Source organism: Parus major, chromosome 7 (genome assembly GCF_001522545.3).
Source record: "Parus major isolate Abel chromosome 7, Parus_major1.1, whole genome shotgun sequence".
NCBI lineage: Eukaryota > Metazoa > Chordata > Aves > Passeriformes > Paridae > Parus > Parus major.
The window spans coordinates 24,662,526-24,684,547 of NC_031776.1; the positions used below are offsets into that span (position 1 = coordinate 24,662,526).

General features: G+C 41.4%; 1 protein-coding gene across 1 annotated transcript in view; it reads right to left on the reverse strand.

The window, feature by feature from the left end:
- CNTNAP5 (contactin associated protein family member 5) overlaps positions 1-20,490 on the reverse strand; it is a 276,352-nt gene extending 255,862 nt beyond the window's left edge. Inside the window, exon 1 of the mRNA XM_015635016.3 lies at positions 19,979-20,490. Within this exon, the coding sequence (XP_015490502.1) occupies positions 19,979-20,054 (76 nt within the window). The 5' untranslated portion in view covers positions 20,055-20,490. The remainder of the gene's footprint in view (positions 1-19,978) is intronic.
- Between the last annotated feature and the right edge of the window lie 1,532 nt (positions 20,491-22,022).

Consider the following 22,022-nt stretch of genomic DNA (forward strand, 5'->3'; position numbering starts at 1 on the left):
GTTGAAGCCTCAAACAGACTAAATGAAAATGCTTATTTCTCAGGGAAAGCAAGGTTGAAGTAGTAATCAGACCACATATCAAATATGGTTTTACATAAATGATTCTCTCATAAAGACACTGCAGATTCAGAGTATAAGGAAGGAAACATAGCAAACATTCTTTATTGCTCAAAGGCCTTTCATAAAATATTCATTTTGACCCATTACTCTTTAAGCATGCCTAAGAGACAACAATTATTTTTAAAAATGTGTGCTACATCTCACCCCAAACTAAATTATCAAAACTTGCCACTGATTGAAAAGCTTCTCCTTTCCCCTTTCTGGGAAAGAGAAAGTAAGAAAGTAAGAAAGAAACAGAAAGAAACTGTAACCTGTTTTTTGTATTCAGAGAACAAAGTTTCACAGGTAGATTGGGTCCAGTTCATCTGGGTGCATCAGTGAAGCCATCTTATTGTGAATATATGCGCAAAATACCATTTTTTTCTTGCCATCAGGTGGAAAAGCTTGTTACTGTTTCCCCCCAGCTTTTCCAACCTACTGCACAAAGAGTGAGAGACGAATCCCCACCCTGTGTGATGGAACAAGCTGTGCTTCAGCTTTTGGATCCAGAATTTTGGAAGGATTCCCCACCTGGGAATGTCTCTGGTTTTTGGTGTTGGGAGGAGACTGAGAGGCTCTGTGTGTACAGAAGAAGCTTCTCAGATGGGCACTGAAGATGGGAAGGCGCTGCCCACACCACTGAGAAAAAGGGCACAGCTGGAGCTGTACATGAACTGGGCTGGGAGCAAGGGTAGAAAGACTGAGCAGGAAAACTCACTCCCTTCCATGCCAAATGGTGCACAGAGGTGGTGCTAAATAGAGGGTTTATGTGGTACCTTGAGACACACTTTGTCTACATACAATTAATGATGATTCTACTCTCCCTAACTCTTCGTTAATCTGACTGACAGGTCTCCTTCTCCCTTTTGATTTAAATAAAATTTGTGAGGTAAAATATGAGATTAACCTATGGCTCACACTTGAGTATTTTTTCCAGTCAGTAAAGGGAAATTGCCTCAGCTCACCATTCAGAAGTCCAAGTAAACATCTTCAATCCAGTGGCTTGTTTTTCTCTGACTGTATATTTCTTTTGCCTACCCTGTTTCTTTGCTGTAAGCCTAAATTGTTCCTTCAAAGTTTTAGGAGATGTGCCTTTAATAACTCCCACATTTATTCCTCACTTACTGTGCTGCCACCCTTTCATCGTTTCTGAGCTAATTACTCAACATTAGCTGAACTGAACTGCATTTACCATTCATTAGGTATTTCTGAGCCAGAGATGATAATAAGATCCAATATTTCTTGGATTTTCTTGTGGCTTGTTATGTGCTATGTTCCCATGTTTCAGTAGTATGTTTAAATTTGGCTTTGAATACCATCATTGGGAGCAATTTGTATGAATAGCACAAATTGCAAGACATGAAAGATAATGTAGAGCAGCAATAGGAATCTTTATAGCACCACCTGATCAAGCTAGCCAGCTAAAATGATGCAGACAAGTCTCCAGTTACTTTGGTGATACAAGATTGAACCCACTATCTGATAAAAAGGGGTCGAGTCCACTGCAGGCTAAATGGCAGAGATTTCTAGTGGAATGCATTACAGAGACAATAAAAGAAATGTTAAAGAAAGGAGCAAGAAAAAAGTCTGAGAGACATCCCCAATTTTTGACTCATACATTTCCATTTGCAATGAAATTTCATTTTTATGTCAAAAAAATGGAAATATGCTTTGGAGAGAAAAACAATTATCAAATCTCTCCTTCTTGCTTCTTTATTTTTCTCCCTCCAAATGGAGGGACTAATTTTCTTTCTAAACTATTCCAGCTCTGAAAAAAATTACTAAGATAAGAAATGAAATAGGGGAAGGGATAAAAAGCAGGGAAATAAAAGGGGGTAGAAGAGGAAGTCTAACTGTTTGTCTCTTTGAACTAATAATAAAACAAAATGAGAAGCACCCTTTTTATTAACAAATCAAACTAATTTCTGAATAACGAAACTTTTCATTACAACTGTCAAGCCTTTGCATACAGAAAGACTTTGAACATTCTTAGCCCATTTTTCCAGTGGGATTCTGTGCACTGCATAGGTCATTATTTCTCTGCAATTTTTTCTCTGAACACTTTCCCTCTGTTAATGGCTTTTGGAGTCCATGCTCCTGTGAAAGGGTAAAAAGGGATTTAAAATTCTTTCTTCATGTCTCAGATTACCTCTGAGAATTCTCAACACAGAGTTACAAAAATCCACACTTCATTTTTAAACAAAATTTAACTTTCACTGTAAACTTCATCCTTCTCCTCAGTTTCCTACCATGACAAATAGAGCTTTGAGACTCATTGTTCTCTGGGTATCTTCAGTTGCAGCCACAGATTCAAACTAGAACCCATGGAGTAATACCTCCCATTCCTAAAGCTCTGTACACTTTAACAGTTGCTAACTCCCATCCCTCAAGTCTCAAAGAGACACTAAAGTCTAAGCTGGAGCTTTGTGCTGAAAACAGAAGTTAGGTATGGTACAGGGAAAAAATATTCCATGTTCAATATTGATTGTTTTCTTTAATTCAGAAGGCAAAGAGCTCAGTTGCTCTGTGAGGACTGTTTGACTTAGCAGAGAAAAAGTTTTGGAAATCCTGCCACAATCCTGTTTTCTCCTTCCCAGACATTTAAAAATAAAACAAAAAAGCTGCCATTACTGACCAAATATCACACTTGTACGTCATCCCTGACATGGTCAATCTGCCAAGACATGTGAATTTGGGACTGAAAATAAGAGAAAGGCCACATTAGAAATGCTAAAAAAGGCATGTTTAAAAGATGACTGTGATACCATAAGATTTTTGGCAGTACCAATTGAGAAGTATTTTCCAGTTGATCCTGCACCAGTATTTTTCTGGATGACACATATGTACACAATCCATTGGAGAGAGATGCTACAATCAAAATCAGAATAGCACAAGTGGGTTTGTCTTACTGGCAGAGAGAAGTCTGCTGCAGCTCCCTGTGGAGAATGCAAGTTAATAAGATTAGTGACAAAAAGAAGACACTGAACAAAGCCAGAAAAGCAAGTATGAGAGACATCCGAGGTTAGTAGTGGATCATTGCACTTAATCCCCGTGTTTTCCAACAAGAATGAGCAAAGCAAGCCATGGGACATTTATAACCAATATACCCATGGATACAGCACAGGGAAAGGCCCTGGCACAGGGCACCCACGGGGCTGTTTTGGGGCACCTGCTTGTTCCCTGATATAGAGTGGATCAATGTGTTGCTGTAGGCACATGTGTGCTGATGAATATTCATGGAAATCTGCTTATTTCATATTGCATTTTCACTATTCTGCTTTACTAACTGCTTTCCATCATGCAAGAGGAAAGTTATGTGGATTTCTGAACATGATAGTTCCAGGTTTTCATCTGTTTATCTTCCCTCACAGTTAACCTTAATTATATTCTAGGCAATTTCCTATTTGTAACTATGCTTCATTATCAGAAAAAATATTCTTATATTTGTCCTTATAAATATAATAAAATACATCAAATATTTTAATCTTGAAACAATTGCACCTCAAAACCAAGAAAACTAGAATGTTTTATAATACAAGGTAGCTACATCAGGGAGCCAAAAAAGCATGTCCTCCTATCTTGTGAAAAAATTAACTTCAATGGTTAGTTGTGGTCATACCATTCTCCTCCCACTTTACCCTAAAACAGAACATAAATTGAAATAATAAAAACTATGCAAAATAAGAAAGTATTTGGCTCAGATCATTGGAAGATAAATTGAACAATAAAAATACCAATTAAATAAATGGTGTATCTTTAATATGTCAAAAAATCCCCTGATAAATATTCTGTGGCTTAACTGACTCAGCATTTTTGAGGAGAGAACAATAAAATTAAAGCACTTCCAACCCACTCTCCCTACTTCTGTAGAGTATGCAAGAAGATCCAGCAAAATGTGGGGCATAAAGTTGGTAGTTTGTTCAAGCCCACGCAAGAAATCTTTCTTCTTAATGATGTTGTCCAGCTGGCTAACTAGCTGCAGTAATTTACAACACTTATTTCTGCATTAAAAACCCATATAGTTTTTAGAGAGGACAAGTCTGTAGACTTATCCAGACTTGATAAATATCTAAATATTTATGCCTTAAACTGCAAAACCTTTTAAACCATTCTAATCCCATTAATTCAAAATTTAGTATCTGATTTATTTTTCAGATGAAATGCTAAATGCTTCCTACAGAAATACTCAGGCTTCTGCTTCATACAGAGGCAGCAGATAAGATGTAAAGAAACTCTCCTGTCTCCAGTGAACCACTTATATTATTCTATATAGCTCTGCACAGGCTTTTGATAATTTTTGAGCATGAACATTTGCAAACTGCTATAAAACCTATATATTTGTTTGTTTATTTATTTTTGGGTATATATATTTGTATATATTCACATACATATATATTAAAGAGTGTAAACAATTACCTTTGAATGCTTATATACAGAAACACACACTGCAAATATCACAGCAATAAATGAAACAGGAGTGAACTCTGAATTCCAGGTTCCACAAAAGTTTGGACCTCATGGCCTGGAAGAAAGGACTTTCCAGAGCCAAATAAGAAATAAAGAGAGGAGGTGCTGGTCTGGAGCAGATGAAGCAGTCTGAGCTGTCTCTGAGCTGCCCATTCAGCCTGAACATTCACAAACCCCATCTGCAGTTTCAGATAAAATTATGTGTTTTCCTGCTTCTAACAGATTGGGTCTCTTTGCTTGGAAGGTGATTTTCCTGAAATCAGGAGTATTCCTAGTGTTTTTCAGTATTATTATTATTATTATTATTATTAGACCCTTGGGTTTCCTCTTCTTTCTCCTCTATGTACACTTTCACCATAAACCAACACTTCCCACACTATTTACCATTTCTAATAGAAGAGAGGCAGGATTGCATGTATCAGCATGACATGGAGTTGTAGGAAAATGCATTTAATCTTGAGGAAGAAGTAAGAAGATCTGGACACAGGCTGGACTGCAGAAAGCCAGGGCAGTCTGCAGTGGTGAGGCTGAAGGACGGGGAGGACAGTGATCCTGAACTTAAAAGCGGTGAGAATTAGAGCGATCATGGGAGAAAAAGCAACTCACCCTTTGTTTTTTTGACTTTGAGACACAGATTAGTCATTGAATCAGAGGGCTGAGAGGAATAAGCAAGAGGAAAAGAAAAAGGGAGGGGGAAAAAAGAGGTCAAGCACTTGCAGCATGACTGAAGACAAGTTGAAAGCTAGTGAGAAAACTGACTAAATGGCAGAGACAGAAATCAGAGCACACTGCCTGCATAAAGGTCCTCTGGATGTACTCTTTCTTCTTATCTGAAACAGCAGCAGGCTCTTGGGCAGAGAGCTTGAAGGTGTAAGGGTAACTAATGATGTCCCTTTCTAGGCAACTTCTTTGGTATTCTTAAAATCAGACATAATCAGTACAAAGAGTCCACCCCTGACACCACAGAAATGCATTTCAGTGCATGAACCATACAGAGAAACAGGGGGGGTTAATCAGAGAGATTCCTTTAGCTCATTGCAAAGTCTTCTTCTTGGTAATGCAGAGCATCACCACCTCACTAGCCATCATTAAATGAGAAATGGTAGCAAGTCACAAATTAAAGAAATTATTGGAAAGAATTGCATACAAGTAAAATTCCTTATGACTCATCTTCAAAAAAACTGTAAATGTCTAATTAACCAGGATATTGAAGCTACTCAATCTTAGAAAATTATTCTTGTCTCAAAAGAAAAAGAGTACAACAAAGGCAATAATAAAATATAGAAATTGAAATTGATGGATTTAATCAGGAAACTCAATACACCACCTCATTTTTTGCTTTATTTTAGTAATTGTAACAAAATGGATTTCTATAAAAGCAGCAACATCTAAGATATTATCCTGCTCTGTATGAAGAGCTGAGAGCATGCACACCTACAGCTTTTCTGTTAAAATGTCATATACAGGTAAATGCACACACATAAGTCAGTAGAGGGATCTGAAGGTATTATTCAAGGTCAAATTTCAGGTGAACTAAACAGTTGGCAGAATTCAGGAACAGCCTTTTTGAGGGTTTGGTATCTCATTGTCAGGGCTGAGCATTCATTATTTGATTTCAAGATGGAGGAACTAACATTTAGATAATACAGTGAAATAAAGTTAAATTCCTTTAAAAGAAGGGGAAAAGGGAGAACTTATATTCATCAGCTCTACATACTTTTCAATATTCAGAGTCAATTATAAATATTTTTTTTTCCATTTGAACCATTCTGGCTTCTGATCCTGTTTACTGGAACATTTGACTTCAGTGAGCACACAGAGTACTCAGTTTAGTTTACCATTGCTTAACTGTGTTATTGCTTTTCTAAATGTTAAGCTAAGAATTAAATCCTCTGGACTGAACTGAAACATGTTTGTATTGTAAAACACAGCCTCAACAGTCTTAATGAGATTCTGTAGCCATTTACTTTTCAAACTACAAAGGCAGGTATTTAAATGTTAAAAACCAAAGCATCAGCCACAGAAAATGTGACCTGAAAAAATGAATATAATTTCCCCAAAGATTCTTAGAAATAGCTCTTGAAGTGTTTTTTTTCACTTGTTCTTCCATCAAAACTGACCAACAACCTTAGAAAACCGTTCAGCCATTTTCAGAAGACATCCATCTGAGACAAATCCTTTACTGACCTGAAAAATACCAGTGCTTGTCTGTTTACAGAGGGGTCTTTTCTATTACCTTGCTGACTTGACACACTTGATTCTACCAGAATTCCAATATTTGTGGGACTCAGCTTTTAGTCTATCTGAAATGGTACCACCATGCCCAAGTAGCTGGATATGGCCAGATCTGGGGTCTTTGACAAGATGGTTTAATTGAAATTGCTTTACCCAGAAAAAAATAAATACAGGAGAAAGCTGGGGAAGAGCAGCCATTGCTGAGTCTCTTGCTATCAGGAGGGGAAATATTGAAACAGTACTTGTACAGATGGGACAGTCCAAACTCATGAAGGAGGCGGTCCTATTCCTTTCCTATTTGCACCTCAACATGTTCCTTCAGAAACCACCACTTTTCCAAGGCTCTGGCAGAGAAAAAATAGACGTGATTTATTCTGAATTCTCATTGAATCTCTTTTTAATTAAACTTTTTCTTCCTCCAGGGAAGCTTAATATATATTAAAAAAAAATAAATCAGATTTCTGGCTTAATATAGGCAGATTCACTCTAAGCATGGTTCATTTGCATAACTGAGGACTGCTTCACTTTGTTCTGATCTTCTTGGTCACTTCAGTGAATGAAGCAAGGCAATGTGTTCTGTGCACATTGCACATAACACACTAAGTACAAGCACAAGATTTATTTTTTAGTACATATAAGAATATTACAGGAAGCAGTTTTTAATCATTCTGACAAAACTATCATGGAGTGGGACAATCACATGGCTGCATTTGGCTTTAAACATACTGGTGCTAGCCTCAGAGCCTTTTTGGCACCGTGCTTCATACAAGAATGGCCTCAATGAAATACATGGGCTTACTGATTGACAATGCTTTGGAGTATCATGAATTATTCCTGTCTTCTTTCATATGTTTATGAAAAAACCTCAAAAGTAAGTTACAGGCATGGAAAGGAGGAGGGCTTCTCCATCACCATCACTTCCTAGCTGAAGAAAATACAAATGTATGGATGATGGATATCTAAGAACTACTGAACTCTTACCTTCAATATCAGCTTAGTGAGTTTCCTGTTTCTTAGTCAGTCCTTAGTTAAGGACTATTCCAAAAAACCTTCTCATTCCTTGAGAGTTGAACATTCAGATTACTAGTTCCAGATGACAAAGTTGGGCGTTCTCATCAAACAGCTATTAAAGACTGCCACCAGACAGTGACATACAAATTTGCCAAAGAAGCAGAAAATACATTTGCATTCATATGGAGCCTTCAGAGCAGAGACTTTGCTGTTATCACTGGCATGAAGAGTTCCCCCCACTAGGATAAAGACCTTGTGCTTCACACTTACTAACACAGAAAACCCATTCCTGTCCTGAAGGAGTCTAAATCAATTACCCTTCTCTGTGCATCTCGTGGAAGAGAAGAACAGGCATTTCCAGCTGTGAACTGTTTTTCTCCCTGCCTGAACGCTGAAATAAGTGCCTGTCTTTGAATTTACAAAGCTTAGCTTGAATATGACTTTATAGATCTGCTCTGAATTTCCTCTAAGATAAGATTATAGTTTCCCTTAATGTAAGAAATAAAAGGGTTTTTCTTGTGCAAGTCTGTTGACTATCTTAGGACAGTACTTCATAATTATATTTAACTGATACTATTCTTCAATGTAATATGAATGCACCATTTTCTTCACACAATTTTAGCTTAGTACCCGGGCAAGCAACTTGGTGCAAACTTCCACGCTCTTGTGGCGAGATGTAAGTCAGCTCTACCTGCATGCCACACAGAAACAACTGGAAGGACACACTGCACAAAAAAGGTGTTTTCCTTTCCTGGTTGTCAGCCAATGAGCCCACAGCTCTCACACTGAAGACTTCACAATTGCAGATTTACACAAAGACTCTGTAAAAGCTGATGCGTACTGACCCCACTAGAGAGGGCTGGCATGATCATAATGGCTCAGATTCATGGATACAGTTGATAATTTTAAAAGAAGCATTATTGCTTATATTAAGCATAAAAACATCTTTCTCCAACCCATGCTGGCAGGTGAAAGTCTACATACACATGAACATTTAGCCCTAATGAAACAGAAAGGGTAAACTCAAGCTCAAAACAATTAAGCACATCACCTAACGATGCCTGGGAAAGCTTTCAAAAAGTCAAGCATCAAGCCCAGGCCTTTCAAATTTGAAGAAGGTGCCTCTTCCCTAACACCCACACTTTCATCCTAACAGTTAGGGGATTTATGTTAATTTTCACATGCTACATTTCTCAGTGCAGCAGAAAAACAGATAATTGCACTTGTAATTGTGGTGTACCCTGGTAAATTCTGTCAGGTGTTAGAATACTGACCTCAGTGCCTGTGCTAATTAGATGAAATTGAAAAAAAAACCCAAGCTCTATAAATCAGATTCTACTAAGGTTAGGATGGCTGCAAGATGGAGAGGGTAGGAGGAAAATCTGTTCCCTCATAGCTCTGACTCATTGTCTGCTTGCTATCAGAGAAAGGTTTTCAAATCAGGACTTCCCTTATTTAATTCTCAGAAGCCATTAATGCCTGGACCCAATGGCAGAACAAAGCTGTCAAGGAAAGTGAAATAACACTATTTGTGGTGAAATGGGATGAGTTATGGCAGTTGACACCACCTCCTTACAAACTTAAGTGGAAAAATGGCTTGTGTTTAGCGAGCAGGTCTTTTCTCCAGTTCTTCTGCTGAGGTCTCAAGAAAGGAGGCAACTTCTTTCATACAGGCTGGCCTCGTCTGACAAAGCCAGCCACAGCTCCTAAGCAAAAGCACAGATGAAAAGTACATCTCCACTGCTTGTCTGAGGAACAATCTGGGCTTTTGCAAGCACTTGGTTATGAATGTGGGCACGTAAAGGAGTTTGTAGTGCCAACTCCTAATGGAGCAGTAAAGAGACTGCTTTGACTCATGTACAGACTCCCTGGAGGAGGCCCCAGGAAACAGGACCAGCTACCAAGTGTAGATTTCAAAATTAAAATAGTTCATAATTTGCAATAAAAAAATTAAAACCTTATTTTACAGTTAAAATGTTTAATGTTAGTAATTTAGCAAGCATATATACCTAATGTTACTAACAAAAAGCTGGTTATATGTTTTCTAGGAACAAATTCTCATCTATGGACCCAGGAGCATCAGCACCATGAGCTTTGCTTGGAAGAAATACCCTTAGACTATCAGCTTTTCTGAACACCTAAAATATTTTCTGTACTGCTTGTAAAATGCTGTTATCACAGTGTAATCCTAAGTATTGCAGTGGAGTGCATTCAACTCAGCAGAAGAGGAGGGTTCAGAAAACAGAGAAATTGTTGATAAAAAATGCAAAGAAGTGTGCAGAAGGATGTGCAACTTTAACTAATTTTACTGCCAATAAGTTGGATACAAGTGTGGCACAGAATATGACAATAGAACAGGTCACCTCCTTCTCAAAGAGGTGCTCAAAAGGAACAGCAACCATTAGGAAAAAAAAGGTAGTTCTTCTCACAAGCACAACTCATATTGCATACATTGCCAGACAGATTTTAAGGAAAATAAACTTTGCAGAAGAACAATAACAAGGACCTGCATGCTGAATGAACAGGCTTCTGAGGAAAAGATGATCTGAAATTCAAGTACAAGCCATTCCCTTCATTTTCTTGAAATTTAGACCAGGTCCTAGATGAACTGAGTCTGCACAAGAATTCAGTGAACAACTGTCTAAGAATAATGAGAATTAATATTACATATAAGATGAGCTCCGTACTTAAGAAGCAGAGCTGGGAAAAGGGAATTTGATAATCCATAAATATTTGAATGCTGCAAGCTACATCTGATTGAAATTCATCAAATTTTCATTTTCTTTTCCAAACAAACAGTCTCCGTGAAAAATGCCATAGCTTTTTAATCTTCCTCAGGGTTGATGAAGGAGGTTCTTCTTCTAAAATTAAAATGCAAACTATTTTTCTACAAAATTAAAAAATAGTAAAACAACACAAACCAACCCCTCTGAACTTTTGAGGGCAGTTAGGAAGCAATCCAGTGGCACTGTTCTTCCTGTGTAAGGTTCTAAGAAGGATCCCTTCTTTCTGATGCTCTGTTTCATGTTGACATAGGAGGTGCACCAAGGGCTGGGCAGCCTAGGGGTAAAGAGCCCACCTAGAATCCAACATACCCTAGTTCATATTCTGTTTTTTCAGAGACTTCCTCTGTAGCTTTACAGAGCACCTGAGCTCCTCTGAAGCACCAGTGCCTGTAGGGACACTGATGCTCCCACTGCCACATCCATCCAGGCAGAGACAGGCAGATGGCCACCAAGGTCATGTGAGTACACAACATCCTGCATGCTCCATGCTCTGCCTAAGACAGGCTCACTGTAGGCATTTTCACAGGCATGGAGAGACCACAAGACTCTTTTACAGTCACTAAAAAGCCTCCATCATTCTCATCTGAGGTAGTTTCTGCAGAATTATTTAGATTTAAGATTATTTATAGGATTATGTGGGTGCTCTGCAAGTTCTCCCAAGGCCAGGTTTGGAGGACCATATCCTATGAACAGAAGCTCCCTTTTCATTGTGTTTGCCATTTCTATTTGGTTTAGCTTACCCTCTGCACTGTGGAAAATGAGCGTTCCTTAGCTCTTTATCCTGGGGGGCAGGCGTTTATCAAAATCTATTAAATATTTAGACCTTTATATAGCAAGTAATGCTGCTAACTTGTTTGACTTAAATTATACCCCACTGGCAAATCAAATTAGAGAAGATTTGAGGAAATCTACCTTTTAAAACAAAAGCTGATTTTCTCCGTGTTCAGCCATTTGTGGGATTAACTTTTTTAATGGGTTTTTATGCGCACAGTGTTTTTGTTTTCATGGATACTAGAAGAGGATGAATTATTCATCAGGGGGAAAAACATCTACAACATGCATTTTCATAGCTTATTTGGTCCCTTTTGTCCTATTCATAAATCAAGCCTGATTACTACAAATGAATGTGTTCCCACTAAGGGTTCACTGATGACTCACTTGGACCATTAATTTAGACCTCTTCTCTGAGTGCATTAGGAAGCTGCTACTGGTAATAGGAAACTGGAAGAACATTCTTTGTGACCTCCTCTCTTTGCCTGCACACCCCAGACTCCTTCTCCATTCCTTATGTATAGTTTTATAGACACAATACATATTCTCCAGTTAGAACATGCCATTTCCCCTCCTGCTCCAGCGACAAATGTGCATGAAGGGAAGGAAGAAAATTATCTATTAATGATCAGCAGGTTGTTTTTATGACCTAGGAGGAGGACAGAGAGCAGTGGCTCAGTATCTACATCCTAAGTGGGGGCAATTGATGCCCAAACATAAAGACATCACTGAACTATTATGGGAATGACTACAGATGTGGCACTGGTGGCATAGATCACAAGGCATTTGTCTCTGTTCCTGAAGTGCTGACGAGCTGTCATCAGTGAAGAACCATTGTCATTGAGGAACAATGCTTCACCATTTAGAGCAGTAAATGGAACAAGCCAATTCTTATCCAGGCAGTACAGCATTTATCAACTCCTTATTGCCCAGCTGGGAACAAAGAGAGGATTCTACCCATTTGAAAATTATTATTATTATTTACCACTTTATTGGCAACACAGAGCACTGAATAGTTTTCGAAGAAAAATTTATGCCCCAGAATTCCTAAGGGTCAACACTCAATCTTTCTCAAGACACACAATAAAAGAGAGAAGAAAAACACATTTGTTTCTTTCCCAGTCCAATTGCTGCAGTGCCACAGTGGTTAGCACTGAACACCATTCTGTTTCATGTGCTGGGGCTCTGTGCTGAACCCTAATTACCAATGTCAAAAGAGAAACATTCCTCAGAATGATACCAGTCATTCTTTGCAGCTTCTACTCCTATGGTTGTTGCTGAATATCTTTTGAGTGTTTCCAAGTACCAAGCTGAACTGAATGCTGTGTGTCCCACTGCAACTCCGTGCTCTTTATGCCATAAAGAGATCACAGATCCCAGGCAATTAACAGTTTGGAAAAAGAGTACATTAACACCAGCTACTAAAAGCCTTTTATAGTCTTGAATGGTGTTCACTGAGCAATTACAAAGTTAGGTTTTTCTTGTTACTGCTCTTAGGAATTCACCTAACAGTGATGCTCATAAAAAATACCCCTTAACCTCAAATTTGTAGTTGTATTGTCCAGCATGGGAACAGTGAAGGCATTTTACAAGTTTATTACTGGTGCAACGTGTTTGATGTTGACTATGACAGGAGGGAGTCACAGAGACTTCCCATCAAGCCTCAAGCACCTACATCCAACTCACTGATAAACCAGTCTCAATAGCCCAGTCAGGAATCTGGGCTACCCTGTCCCAGCACAGCACAATCCTGGAGCTGAAACACCCTCCAGATCATGAGTCACAGCAGCGCTGGATGCCACTTTAAATTTACTTACTTGGATAATCTCCATTCATAACAAAACAAATTGCTGAGCTGCTGTTATCCAAAGCCTGTTTCAATCAGGCTCAAACTGAGGCTCCCTGGAAGCTTCCTCCTACCTGCTACACATCAGCACACAGGGGCCTGATTCCAAGCCTGAGTCCTCTCTGACTCAGCATTTGCAAAATGAGGACAAATGGTGGCTGCCACTGATAGAGACTAAGGGCCTAGCTCTGCTTTGTGAGGAGAATAATTTCTTGACTTTTCTTTCTAACACTAAAATCTAATTCTCAGCCAGGAGAAAGTCTCCAACTTCATCTACAGTTTGAAAAAGAGTAGACAAGCATCTCTCCTCCAAAATTATTTCCACAGACAACTTCTGCCATAGAAGAAATTTTTTTTGTCACAGATGTCCATGAATTCATCATGTCCTGGCTGCAGCACACTCATGGTAACTGGGTTATTTAAGGACTACACAAGTTGAGATCCTGGTGTTGCACTAGAGAATGCAAGGTTAGAGACTGGTGGGGGTCTTTATTACAGTAGAGAAACACTGGTTAAAATAAAACCTGCCATTACCACTTTGTGCTCTGTACCTTAATTTCAGTTTAAGTACTACCATTCTACATTCAAAAACACAAAAAATCAACTCTGCAGGCCTCTAATTCACAGGTTACAAAATACAACATAGTGAATGGACCAGTACTCTAATGCCCATTTAGTACTGTAGGTTCATACAGACTTCCATTGCTTTATTCCAAACCTGTACTGATAATCTCTAGGCACAAAGTTCTGCAGGAAATGGACAAAGTTCCAGCATATGTAAGCAAGAATATGTTTGCAGAGAAAGAGTATAGGAAAAGTAAAGGAAAAACACAACCAGAAAAATGGGATTCCTCCCCTGGAATACTGATCAATCAAAATCCCTCATGACATTTACAAATGGCTTCAAGCCCTCTCTTTCACTAAGCTACCTTTTTTTTTTTTTTTTTTTTGAGAAAATACAAGCTAAAGTATTAAATATTTTAGGCATATATTGAAATATATCTGTGTAGAAGGGCAGTTAGATCACACTATTAACTACTTTTTTAAACTGCTCTAATAAAGAAAATAATTAAAAATAAGTAAATCCATGTTTTACCATATTTTTTTTTTCCTGTCTAATTTCTATATTGAATTGTTTTTATCATTTAAAACGTCAGTTGTACTCATCTAGTGAACAAATGGCATTACTAGACCAAGAGAAGCTACACGGGGCAATTAAAAATAAAAAATAAAAAAAATCAGTGACAACATTAATACAAGGAAATCAATAATCAATTTTATCAACCCAGCACTGTGTACAAAAAAAATTCAAAATCTTGTTTTTCTCTAACTCTACAGACATGACAATATGTCTGCTGATGCTTCACTCCTTACCAAGTGATGCTTTCAAAGTCATCAAGAATTGCCTGTGATTTTAAAATTTATTATATCACAATTATATTATTCTCTTCCCTTTCTCTTGGTTTGAGTAGAGGGAGCTTAGTTAAAAGCAAAAAGAAAGCAGTTCATGTTTCTTAAAGACTTTGCTGAAAGCAGAAGGAAAATGTTCATACAGATCTACAAGTTCTCTCTTATGCACAGACCCAGAAGACGAGCCCAGCAGGAGCCACATCGTACACAGACCGTGCGTGCATCAGTAAGGCCACAGCTGACTGGGAAAGTGGATGCTAGAGGACCAGGATACCTTTCCCCTAATCCTGAGAGTGGAGAAACAGCACAGAGTTCTTTATTATTAAAAAAAAAAAAAAGCACAGCAGGTTACCTGGTGCCCTGCACAGACAGCTCCAGAACATTTGCACACTTGGTAGGACTCTGGGGGCTGGCAGGTAAAGGGGAAGGAGATAAACAGAGAGCCTGATGTGTGAACTGGCAAATAGACTTTCAGTCCTCTCTTTCTCCCCTTCTTGTGTTTCTTTCAGAGAAGGGGGTAGGTAAGACTGAAATTCAAGTTTGCCAATAGAGCTGAAACCTGTTACATCTACAGAAAATCCATTTTGGGGGGCTAAAAATAAATAAATGCCTCCTCACACTCCCACCACTGCCTTCAGATTCTTATTCATTTCAGTATTCAGATATCCAAACTCCACTTGCTTCAAATAGCAGCAGAGAAAGGAGAAGGAGGGGAAGAGGAAATGAGGAGTAGTCTATGGATTTAGAAACTACTACATATAGAAAATATGAATATGAATTAACAACGGAGAATGGGACATGAACATGCCATATGGGATCAACTCAATTGACCCCTAAGGCTTTATTTTAGCTACTTAGAGTCTCACATTGATTGCACATTTATCTCTTGTTTATATACACACCTTCAGTTTCCCACTGGTAAAAGAATGATTACAGCACTTAAAAAAAAAACTTCACCAGTCCTACAAGGACTGGAGTGCTGTCAGAAGCCTCCACATGCCCTGTGCAGGGAGACCTCCACAAGAAGGTTGCTCTACCCACCATATTTTCCACTTGAAGTCTATACTTTGTACAAATGTACAAAGCACATTTGAAAACAATTTGTTCTTGCTGTTAATTTATAAGGAGAAACCTGCTGCATTTGCAAAACATTAACAGGGAAAAAAAAGAAAAAAAGAAAACGTCCAAGTAGATAATGTATTGGATTCTGAGATAATAACCCTGGATGGATTGCTGTAGCTGGCAATGCCATCTGCCTGGTGGATGCAGAATCCAAAGACCATTGTAGTCCACGGAAAGACCATCTTGAGACTGATTCCCAGCCAAGGAGTGCTGATTGAGCCAAAGGGACTGAAAGTCAGATACTGACAGAAATGCAAAGGAGGCACCAATCAGCTGTGGGTCATACACAGCTTTTCTTTCAGGAAATCCTACTGTTTTGTACCATTCCTCCATTGATACATCTGAAGGCATGAAAAGGCTAACATTTGTGTTTTCCCCCTCCTCCATATGAAACTAAGAGGAGGAAAGCATGGCTGAATATTATGTTAAGAATTTTTAAGTACTGGAAGCAGAGGAAAAGCCAGAGATTTGTCAGATGCTCTCTACTCAGCCTGCAAGCACATGAGCCACAAACTGACGTCAATATTCTATCTATTTCAGCACAGCTTTTCAAACTTAGCATTTCTGACCACAGGGATAGAAAGGTCACTGTTTAAGAGACCCCTTGCCTTTGCCACACTTGACTCAACAGGTCTCATTTGTGCTGTTACACAAATCCCAGACACACACTCTTGATCTTGATGGCCTCATATACCCAGAGTCAGATTTGCTCCTGTAAGTTTTCACTTATACTTGTCTGACTCCTGTGCAATTATCACCATTACAGAGAAAGGAAGGCTAAAATCAGAGTGAACACTGGTTGCCTAAAATAAACAAATTAATTATCTATATAATTTCTATGTCCAGTAAAAATTACATTTTCTTCAGTTTTTACAAAATAAATTTAAAAAAAAATCCAACACAGATTGCCTGTTTTTAACTGAACAGAATTAATAAAGACAGATGTGTCCTGTAAGGTCACATGGAAATCTACTGCAGAGCAATGGACCATGTACATTAACCATGTTTTTCTGCAAGAACTTCAGTAGAAGAACTCATTCTACTATACACTGAATTTCTGCAGCTTTGACTGACACTTATGAATTGGTTCAAGTGAGAGGTTTGAAAGTCTCCTGATCAGTTAGTAAGTGCTGGTGAAAAGGGATAATATATGTTAGTGATGCTGTAGGTGGCAGAGGCAGCCGTGTTCTGGAACCAAAACATGTAATCATTTGAGAGTAACTTTTGCAATGGGATTTAAAAGGTGCCACTTGACCAGGAGGTGATTTAATTTGCTTCATCTTTCAGGCCATGTGTGAAAAGTCAGTCAAGAAAGACACAGGTAAGGGGGAGAGAGGCATAAGCTGTAAAATAGCAATAGGGGACATTTTTAAGATACACAACACTAAATTGGGTGGAAGATCACTAATGGCACCTGCAATTCTCTTCTGCAGCTGCACACTAGCCCTGAACCAATACTGTGAAGTGCTTAAGAAAAACATGAGTTCATATCTCCTTTCATTTTTTTACTACTGCTCCCTCCTTCCAACTTTAAAATGAAAAAGGTAGGGATAAAAAAAAAAAAAAAAAAGCTCAACAAGAAGTCTAGACTCCCCAAAGCTACTAATGTTTTCAGATCACAGAATGTGCTGCTAAAGGGCAACTAATTCGTTATATAGCAGGAAAGCCTTTGTGTCTCCTTGTCTATCTGATAAATGTTGAAGTTTCAGTTCTCCCAAACATCATATGCAAAACATTTCCAGTGTTACATACATGGCTATTTATTCATTTTCTAGTAATTAGTATCCTGGGGAGAAATTCTATTGCCACTCTATTTACCTAATTTAATAAAATATTGCAAAATGCAAAGTGGGAGGAATTTCTAATGTTTTATTAGCATTTGGCAATTCTGATCTTTCTAATGATGTCTACTGACCCCTAGCCTGTAGCTCTGTTTCAAAGCAGTATCTTCAACAATTCTTTCTTTAATTAAAAACTATTACCAAAGAGAAAATTAGAATCAAATATCTCAGTGGCAGAGAAGATTTTTACTTACTCAGGACTTTTATTTTACAGTAAATTAAGTGAGAAAAAAATAATTTTTAATAATTTTTATTTTACAGTAAATTAAATAAACGAGTAAAGAATATTTTTAAGAGTTTTATCATTTTGATGCAAGGAAAAAAAAACAAATTAAAGACATATTAGATAGTAGGAAGAAAATTAAATGAGCTGCACTTTCCCCCCCACCCCCAAGTGGAGTCCTTTTCAGCTATAAATACTGTCCCCAGTTCTGTTCTCGTTCACAAAATCTGTCAAACAAACCTGCTGAAGTCATTGTGATCATACCAGTACTGGCATCTGAATGCAGTTCCTTTGGCCAAAGTATTCAAATGGAGGAAGGAATAGAACCAATCCTTTCCCATTTGCACCTGGGCTTTCAGATAGAAGCTTCTGACAGTCACCTACACCGAAGCTTCTCATATGTGGGATGTGGTTATTTTTTTTTTTTTGGTTCCTGGGTACCTGGAAGCTCAGTCATGTTTTAAAGCAATAGCATTTTCATACAGCTACTTGACTATATTTCAGGATACCGCTTCAATATTTTAGCCCGTGTATAAGCTTTCTTGGCCCAAAACTGAGGAAGAGTGCAGCTTCCCTGAGCTCCAACATAAGGAGATGATTTATTTAAGAAGGTGATGAATTTTCATACTGGGTTCAATTATTGAGGTCCGTGCAAGCACACATAGATCTTCACATGCGAATCTAACGAGGTTTCTAGGGAACTTGCAGCTATTACAGATTCACAGGCTCCTTCACTCAGCTCCTGGGAAAGCACTTACAGCTGATTCCATGCTAATTCATTGCTCAATGAATAAGTAAAATCTGTACAGTATAATAAAACCATTGATCATCATGCTTTAAGATTGACTCCTAAATATTTAGGAAGCAGCGCATATTCAATGGAAATGTTTATTGGCACTGTGAAATTAAACTGTCACCCGTGAAATAGTAAAACTCATTAACGCGGAGTTTCTTTTTAAGTGTTAGGAATTAACTTTATGGCCGCATCCGTAATGGCAAGCCTCAGCCTTAAATCGCCTGCCATTTAGTATTCGCGAGCGTTATTAAAACATATTAACCGTGATTTAATTGACTGGAAATTAAAGAAGATAGAGGAGGAAAATATCTATGTAGGGAAAGAGAAGCAAGAGGCTAGAGGGCGGGCCGGGCTGTTGGGAGGGGGCGGACAGACGGACGGACAGACGGACGGACGGACAGCGCTGCCCGCGGGGCTCGGCCGGGGCAGCGCCGCCGGCGGGACAACAGCGCCCTCTGGCGGCCGCCGCGCCCCCGCCCGCCCCGCTCCGCCCGACGGGCCGCGGGGGAGGCCGGACCGGGAGCCCCGCTCCCAGCCCCGCCGGCCGCCCGGCCAGCCCTCCGGCCCCGGGGAGCAGCCCACGGAGCATCACCGCCTGCTCTGGGCTCCGGGACTCGCCGCACCGCCGGCCCCCGGCTGCACCGGGTTCGCCCGAGCGCGCCCGTAGAGCAGCCGCAGCTGCCTGCCCGCCGGAGCACCGCAAAGCCCGGCGGCAGGGGATGCTCCTGCCTGCGGGGACCGAGCCCGCAGGGCCGGCAGGGATACGCGGCGAACTTACGAGCGGATCTCCCTGGGGGAAAAAAAAAAAAGAGCGAACGGCGATTTCCCAGCCAGGAAATGCTGGGGCACCACGCCCCGGGACACAGCCGCGCCCGTGGGAAGCGCCCGAGGAACCGACGGTACCGCCGGGCCAGGAGAAGATGCTCGGTGCCACCGGCGCTGCTCCGCCAGGCTGGAGCCAGGCTGCCCCCGCAAAATCGCAGCAGCCCCCGGCCCTTGCGGGAAGGACCGACCCTCCCCGCCAGGCAGAGCCGCGACCCCGGCCCCGTCCCGGCCGGTGGCCCGCAGCCACTGAGCGCAAAAAGATGCGGCCAGCGGAAAGACAACAAAGCGTGCGGAAAACCCCAAGCGGCTCCTCGCAGGCTCCAGCGCCTCCCGTTCACTCCCACGTCCACACCGGCAGGACGGTGGAGAGCAGTCCCTACATCTGGCTACAACTTTGCATTTCTGAGCTCCATCAGCAAAGCGGAGCCGAGCTAAGTTTCTCAGAGGTCATGGCGCGATAACCCCCTTTTTCCGGGAGTTATATCCCATCTCTTCCTCCCGCCCCCGCCCCAACCCCAGGCAACTCCTTGCACTCCCCTTACTCACAATTTGTTGCAGCTAATCCCAGATGCCATAAAGTGAAGAGCAGCAGAGTGAAGCCCCCGAGGGCTCGGGAATCCATCTTCAGCCCCGGAGGGGAAAACCAGCCGCCCGCCTGTCTCCCCTGGTCCCGGTCTCCGAGCGCCTCTCAGCCTCTGTGCGCTCGCTCTGCCTCCGCTCATTTACTCCATACAGCATCCAAGCAGTCCGGGTGATGGGAAGCCGGGGCCGCCCGGGGTACTCTTCACAGCCCTTGGAGGAGCCGCTCCGGACGCCGGCGGCAGTGCCCGAGCCGAGCCTGCTGCCCCGGCTGCCGCCGCGGCGATTCACCTTGCGAGCGGCGGCTGGGTGGGAAGCACCAGCCGCTCTCTGGGCACCTCCTTATAGGCGAGAGCCGCGCTGCACTCCACCTCCTCCCAGCCCCCTGGAAGTTGCTCCTCCTCGCCTTCCAGGGAGGATCCTTGCTGCAATCTTCACGCGTTGTTGATAAGCATCAGAGTCACGGAGTAAATCAGATGCCTGGAGGAAAAAAAAAAAGAAATTAATTTTTTTTTTTTTTTTCCCTGCCGCTCTCCTCTCCTTTGGGTACCGCTGTGGCTGGAACATTTTAAAGATCCCCCGGCTCAGATGTTTGTTTGCTTATGAATATATATGTTATATACACATACATAAAATATACATGATACCCGGGCATGTCCAGGGCCGACACAGCCCGACGAGCCCCAGCCCCGCTGCCGAGGCTCAGCCTCACGTCCAGGGAGGGGGGATGAGCCTCGGACGGGACTGATGCTCTATCCGCTCTTCCGTCAAGCCTGGTCCAGAGCTCCCCTGCCTGGCCCTCCCGGAAGGCGCCCAGAGGTTGCCCCAGGGCTTCCAGAAGAGACACGGGGAACTCTCCTTAGCGGACCCGGACCCGCACCCATGGGCTGAGCCCAACTCCCGGCTGGGTGAGGCTTGCAAAAATCAGATTTCCTGGCTGATTGATTACCCGACTGCTCAGCAGCTGACCGGGCCGGGATTATGTTCCCGAGGGGCGTGCAGGACCCTGGAGCTGGACACGCATTCTGCCCTCCCCTGGCGGGGTGCGCGCCGAGCGCTCGGAGCCGGGCCCGCACCGCCCCGCAGCCGCACGGGAGGGGAAAGGCACACCTGAGCCCAGGGACTCCGGCTTCAGCACTGCCGAGCTCTAACCTTGCTGCTCTGCTGCGGCGTCACCCCACATCAATAGAGTGCTGCATCAAAGTCAGGCCAAAATTGCATTAGCGATTCCGCTGTAATCTGCAAGGAGAGTGTGTTTGGGTCAAGTCTTTGGGCTGGGGAGGGGGAAGCCGCTGGTGCTCGAAAGCCGCTGGTGCTCAGCCATAATCCCTCACAGTGGCAAGGAATAATCAGAAGAAACAGACTGTTCACCAAAGCCATCCCGACTTGCCAACGGAGAGCGGAAGTTTAAATTGCTGGCGTGCTGTAAGCCTCATTTTAAAAAGCAAGGAGGGTGGAGAAAAGACATTGTGCGTAGCTATTAGGCACTAACTATATCAGAGAGGTGTCAGGGGGACATCTTATCTTTAAAGGGGTAGTCAGCTTGGAAAGCAAAAGTCCACATTTAAAAATTGACTAATTATTTCAGTTTCTGTTGTTACAAGTGACACAACTGACACAAGGTTAAACAGGAAGGATAGCTGCCTAGCACCAAGGCTTTCAGGCAGAGTCAATGAAGGATTTAGTCAGACAAAACTAAGACTTAGGAGGAACTTAAAAGCCTAATGAGCTCTACAAGTGTTTAATTTTTGACATCTAACACATCTGAACATGCCAAGGTTTCATCTTTGCTCATGCAAAGACCTGACCCAGTTGCTCTGCACTTGTATCTGAGCAGAATGAGATTTTGGAAATTAGGGATGGCAGTCAGACCAAGGCTAACTCATCCTCATGAAGTGTCTGCTTTCCCTTACACAGGTCCTGGTGGGGGTATTAAACTGATCACACAGAAGAGCTTTGTGCAAAAGCACAGGCACCCTTGTGTCTGAGCAGGCCCATTTGTGAAGGTGGT